At 40.0% G+C, this 6,000-nt stretch overlaps 2 protein-coding genes across 2 annotated transcripts; one reads left to right on the top strand and one right to left on the bottom strand.

Annotated features, from left to right (window-relative positions):
• The first annotated feature begins 819 nt into the window (after window positions 1-819).
• On the top strand, window positions 820-1,687 carry LOC149103974 (uncharacterized). The gene has a single exon (XM_089272533.1). It carries the CDS (start codon window positions 855-857, stop codon window positions 1,569-1,571), a length of 717 nt encoding a protein of 238 aa, XP_089128659.1. The 5' UTR covers window positions 820-854; the 3' UTR covers window positions 1,572-1,687.
• A 1,502-nt stretch (window positions 1,688-3,189) lies between these two features.
• On the bottom strand, window positions 3,190-4,946 carry LOC149103973 (5-hydroxytryptamine receptor 4-like). Its single transcript, XM_089273731.1, has one exon. The coding sequence runs from the start codon at window positions 4,430-4,432 to the stop codon at window positions 3,509-3,511; it is 924 nt and encodes a 307-aa protein (XP_089129857.1). The 5' UTR covers window positions 4,433-4,946; the 3' UTR covers window positions 3,190-3,508.
• Between the last annotated feature and the right edge of the window lie 1,054 nt (window positions 4,947-6,000).

Below are 6,000 nucleotides of genomic sequence, written 5' to 3'. Positions count from 1 at the left end.
CAAGATATTCCGATGATGTCATCGCCGTTTGCCACCATAGACGACATCCAAATAACTAGGGCAGGAATCAAGCGGATGTTAGACCGGCTTAAAATCCATAAGGCACCCGGACCGGATGGTATAACACCTCGAGTGATGAAGGAGCTCTCAGAACCTGTAGCCTCCATTCTTACTATCATATTTAAGAAGTCGTATGAAAGCGGAGAAATCCCAGACGACTGGAAATGTGCCAACATCACACCTATCTATAAGAAGGGCTCTAAATATGATGCAAGTAACTACAGGCCTATCTCCCTAACGTGTGTATCAAGCAAATTGATGGAGCATATCATAGCAAGCTCAATCATGCGGCACGCCGATAACCACAACATCCTGTACCCCCTACAACATGGCTTCAGGGATAGAAGATCGTGTGAAACACAGCTTTTGGGATTCGTAAACGACCTAGTTAACACTATGCATGCTGGATCCCAGACGGATATCCTGGTGATGGACTTTAGTAAGGCATTTGACAAAGTCAGCCATCCTCGTCTTGTTACCAAGCTGAAGTATTATGGAATTGGTGGTAGGACAAACAGATGGGTCCAATCCTCCTAAGTGGCAGAACACAGAGAGTTGTCCTTGAAGGAGAATTTTCAGACGACGCCGAAGTACTTTCTGGTGTGCCACAAGGTTCTGTCCTGAGTCCATGCTTATTCCTTTTTTATGTAAATGACCTACCTGAATCCCTTGCCTCTAACATTAGACTATTTGCTGATGACACCATTGTGTACCTGACCATCCACTCAGACAGTGACACTCAAGTACTCCAAAGAGACCTAGACAAATTAGCTGAATGGGAAACCCTATGGAAAATGGAGTTCCATCCAGACAAGTGTGAAGTACTTAGAGTAGGGCGCAAGCGTGCTATGGTACAAAATGACTATATTCTTCATGGTAAGACATTAGCAACGGCTGACTCAGCCAAATACCTCGGAGTTACTATAGCATCAGACCTGAGATGGAACAAACACATCGACACCATCTCAAGTAAAGCTAATAGAACTCTTGGATTCCTGAAAAGGAATCTAAAGATTAACTCTACTGCACTCAAGTCCACTGCCTATAAAACATTGATCCGACCTACCCTCGAGTATGCCTGCACCGTTTGGGATCCTTACACACAGGGAAACATCTATAAGCTCGAGATGGTGCAGCGTCGGGCAGCGAGATTTGTTCTTGGCAGATACAACAACACATCCAGCGTAGGGGACATGCTGTATGAGCTCGGCTGGACTTCCCTCCAAATTAGGAGACAGACACTTAGACTCTGCATGATGTATAAAATTCATAAAGGCTTGATAGCCATGGACGCACAAGAGTTCATGACTCCACTTCAAAGGAGATCACGGCACGTAAATTCAGATGCGTACAAAATTCCCCGCTCAAAGACGGACTACCACATGTACTCGTTTTTCCCGAGGACGATACGAGAGTGGAACAGCCTGGCCAATGAAACAGTAAATGCACCAAACTTGACGGCCTTCAAGAAAAGCCTGCCGCCTGACCAAGGCCAAACCAAACGACGTTGACTTTGACTTTATTATTATTATTATCATCATTATTGCTATTATTATTATTATTATTTAGTTTTTATTATAACATTTTAGCCTTATTTTAATTTGTAGTTTTTTAGTTATACGCTCACTAGAATCTTCAGAATTGAAGGAGATGAGTCGCCCAGGAAGAAGAAGAAGAAAGTTGTGGTTGCGTGCTTGCTTGCTTGCTTGCTTTTGTGTTTTTGGCGCATAATTGCCGGTAGGAGACGCGGTGGCCTTAGAATGTTTACATCTCCTTTGTAAGTATTTTAATGCAAATTTTCCCTTTCTTTCATAACTTGGCTATTCTTCTTTTCTCGGAAATTGTAATTTTTGTGATTAATTGGTAGTAGGACTTCGTGTCGTCCAATTCGGTCTGTAATCATACTCGTGATAAACAAATCGGACTCCCGCTTCGCGGTCGTCCGACTTTGTTATCACTCTTATGATAACAGACCGAATTGGACTCCACTCAGTCCTATTACCATTACTAATCAAGTGTGAGGTAAGTGTTATCAACCAACGCCGAACGCTGAAGCTGATATCAAACATTTACTAAGACCTTCGTTTTACACTTCATCTTTTTGGATAACACGAAAAACCGAATTAATTGTGTTTAACACAATTAATTCGGTCTTATTATAGATTGTTGCAAAGAACTTAGACTATGGCCTAATATCGGCATTTAGCTGTTTAATAGTGAAACCACTTCTTAGTCTGAACACTCAATGGAAATTGCATTCGTTGCTTAAACCTTTGTCTTGTCGTCACTCTTTTTTTTGCTTGAGTATTTCGTGATTTGCAGTCAGGATAATCCAGGGGGAGATAAATAATATCAGTCAAATAAAGCTGAACGCTGAGGCTGATATGCACTAACCAGGACCTCATATTTGACTACACGTGTATTTTGGAGATTTAACACGAAAATTAAAAGAGAAAAAAACGAATTCAGTAATTGTCTTATTACTGATACAATAAATGGCACAGAACTTAAAACATAGCTTATACATTAAGCTGCGCGAGTGAAACCAATTTACACTAGCTAAAAACCGAATTGGAGATTTCCTTCGTTGCTGAAACCTTTGTCTTTCCTTCACTGTTTTTTGTTTTATCGTCTTAGTTTTCAGATATTCTCTTAATATTTGTTTGGCTACGTCCGTGGATTTTTGCGCATTTTTCGCGTTAAGAGTAGTTAACAATATCTACACAATTTTCCGTATTTCGCAAATGGAAAGCTTACAATGAAAAAACCTTTTTGCGCTTGAATGTATGTTCAGATGTATTTGAAGGGTTACGCCCAATTGCTAATCGCTTCCAGTTCAATTTCATCATTATTCACTCAAAGATTTTAATGCAGAACTCAGGTTTTTTGAAACTTTTGACGAACTAAGAGAACTCAGTGTTTTGAACCAAACAGGACGAATGCGGAAAATATTTGACAATTATTCACCGAAGTGGAGGTGAATAGTAGTGGATATTTACCGAGCCGGTTCGCCGCTTGGTAAATATCCATTACTTTAATTTCACTGTCACTAACACTGAGGTGAATAATTGTTTTTGTATATTCCACAGAAGCTGAATAACCAGCGGACCTAAAAAACACTTTATTTTTGACAATGAAACGACAAATGGACGGAAATTTCAACATCTCTGCTTGGAGGTGTGTTGTACTTTACTAATCGTCTCCGAGTTAACCAATCAGAACGCGCGAAGAGCACTATTCACTTGTGAGGTGTAAGTGAAATCAGATAATGTTATTCTGATGATTTTGTTGTGACTTAAGTCAGAAAATTTACTATCAGTGTTGTTAGATTATTCTCTGCCTGTTTTCTGGCGCATTCTAATTCTCGCACATCAGTCATGATGAAAGACAAGACAACTTTTCAAAACTGTATTGCAGTAAAGATTCCAGGGTTATACTTTCCTTGTCATCAATCGTTTTTGCAAAACAATGTGTTTCGAAACTCCTTGCGCATGGATCGATTCATAAATCCATAAATGAGTGGATTAATCCACGAAGAGATAGCAGAGAACAATGGATATATCGGCTTTGCATAATGAGGGATAGACACCTGAAACCCAAATTGTAAAATTAAGATGACGATAAAGGGAATCCAACAAATACAATATCCAAACAAAGCTGCAAAAAGTATTCGAGCTGCCTTAATCTCCTGAGCACTAATGTGTGTTCCTCGTTGGACGTTTGATCCTTGTAGAAAAGGAAAAACAGCGGTGTTGTGTTGCCTGACAGCACAGTACACTCTGCCATAGCCCAATATTACTAGTACCATGGGAACGGTGAATAAGCAACCACAGACGATAAAAAACAATCTTTCTATCATCTCGTCGTGAAACGTTGCTCGGCAGTATAAGTTATCGTAATCCCACCGATATATGACCGGTATTGTATAAAGACTTAGCGTCTGAACGAGCAAAGAAACCCATACGATAACAATGGATAAGATCGTCTTCTTCCTTGTGAAATACTTGGAGTAATTCTGTGGCTTGACAACGCAAAAATATCGGTTAATCGATGTGAGAGCCAGAGTGCACGTTGAAACCTGACCCCAGTACACCGCAAGGAAGCCCGCAAATTGGCAGAAGTTGAAACTAAATGGCCATCTACGAAACCCAGAGGCGACTGCGCCGAACGGAAATAGCAAGACTGCCACCATGAGGTCAGCTACGGCGAGCGACAAGACGTAGAAATTTGTAATTGTTCTTATTCTCCTGTTTCGGTAGAAAGCGATACAGACCAGTGAGTTACCCGTGAGGGACAAAAGTGACGTATTAACAAGAATAATAGTGTGTATGATGACTGCTGGCAAACTTCTTGTATCTTGTGTGTGATCCATTGCTGCTAAAAAACAACTGCGTTCTATCTGATTCAGTTAAGTGCAGAGTTTCTTTTTCTTTGGACTAAACCCAAGTGATAGCGATCGTTAACTAACTGCATGTCACTGTTCGGAACACCTGCCATCTGATCAATTGTTTAGGTCGCTCCAGATCGATTAATTTCAAAGCAGGTGTAAAATCCACGATAATTGTTCAAAAGGGAACTAATTCTCTTTGTCATTGCAGCAAAAAAAATCATTATGCTTTGAAATCGGTGTATAATACAAAAACAGCCTCTCTTTATCTGACTTCTGTTCCAATTGAACTTGAATCGTTATGATAGTTATTGCGGCTTTTGTGTCGAAGCACAGCTATACCTTTTAACCGCAACAAGATTGTCGGTCTGTGTTTTACAAGCTTGCGGAAGGAGGTTGTGCCATTAGCGTTTTCTGTAGGATTAATTAACTTTTGAAATATATCAGTCGGTTTAGTTGAACGGCTCTGTAGAAAATAAAGTGTTTTTATAACAGATAAATGGACTGATGTTTGCCTGTAGAAATATTATCTTTCAGGATCAAAAAAAATATTAACCAGAAAAAGAGGTTTAAGAACTCATATGCTAGTTTTTTCGGGAGATAAATTTCCAACGGCAAGTATCAACCTATAGGTCTGAGACGAAACATTCTATTTTTTTTTATTACTAAATATTCTTAGCGACATGTCTAAAAAAGGAAAAGGCCTTTAACTTGTTTATTGGTTTGAAGCTTTCGAATTTGACTTCAGCGCGAGTTTGGGCTATCGCCAAAGAACATGCGGTTTTGTATTTTTGACTACGACAAAAATTGCAAAGAGCGATCATCAGTTTTGGATTCAAAGAAAGATCCATTGGTGAACTGTACATTAAACGTACCAGCTGTTAGTTGTCTAGAGTTTACTCAACGCAGCTCACGCTTGAAAAATTTCGGAATAGAACTTTACTTTCAAATGATAACAGTTCAAGCGAAGATCCCTACTGTTCCCTCGGGTCTCATGCGAAACTGTCAAGCCGGAAGCTCGGGTCAAACAACAGGATCAAGGTCATCTGAAATGATAATCTTTATGTTGTCTCTGTTATTCCTCTGAATTTTCTCAAGAATTAAAGTAGTACAACTGAAAAATGAACATTGTTTTCAGCGGTAGCTCAGTTTGAAGGGCAGAAATAATGAAGAACAATTTGTCTAGATAAAGTTTGGCCATGAGTGAAGAGCGCATAACCACTTTTAATAATAAAAATTGCACTCTAAAACTACATTACAATGTTATGCCCATCAAACCGCCAAGTTCCATTTGGGTAAAGAGGACAGTCCCAACCTAGAGGTGTAAACAAGGTCATGTTTCAGTTTATAGAGCTGAATATCAAAGACCCTCATCAAAGTATCATATGTAAAGCCAAGGAAAAGCAGTTACTACTGTAAACTAGACTACGATTAGTACCTCTTTCGCTTAGTCCGTTGAGCGTAAGTAACTAAATGGCCGCGTGAAATCCTGGAGGCGAGACGCGCGTGCTTGTCGCCCCCAGGAGTTCGCGCGGCCGCTCTGGACTGAGCGA

This window comes from Orbicella faveolata, unplaced genomic scaffold (genome assembly GCF_042242905.1).
Source record: "Orbicella faveolata isolate gen_17 unplaced genomic scaffold, um_ofav_v1 contig_35, whole genome shotgun sequence".
Classification (NCBI taxonomy): Eukaryota; Metazoa; Cnidaria; class Anthozoa; order Scleractinia; family Merulinidae; genus Orbicella; species Orbicella faveolata.
Note: the sequence above shows the minus strand (reverse complement) of the source record. Positions and strands in the feature narration are given on the sequence as shown.

Coding starts and splice junctions, on each gene's coding strand:
- LOC149103974 (XM_089272533.1), top strand. CDS start 855: ATGGAGTTCCATCCAGACAAGTGTGAAGTACTTAGAGTAGGGCGCAAG.
- LOC149103973 (XM_089273731.1), bottom strand. CDS start 4,432: ATGGATCACACACAAGATACAAGAAGTTTGCCAGCAGTCATCATACAC.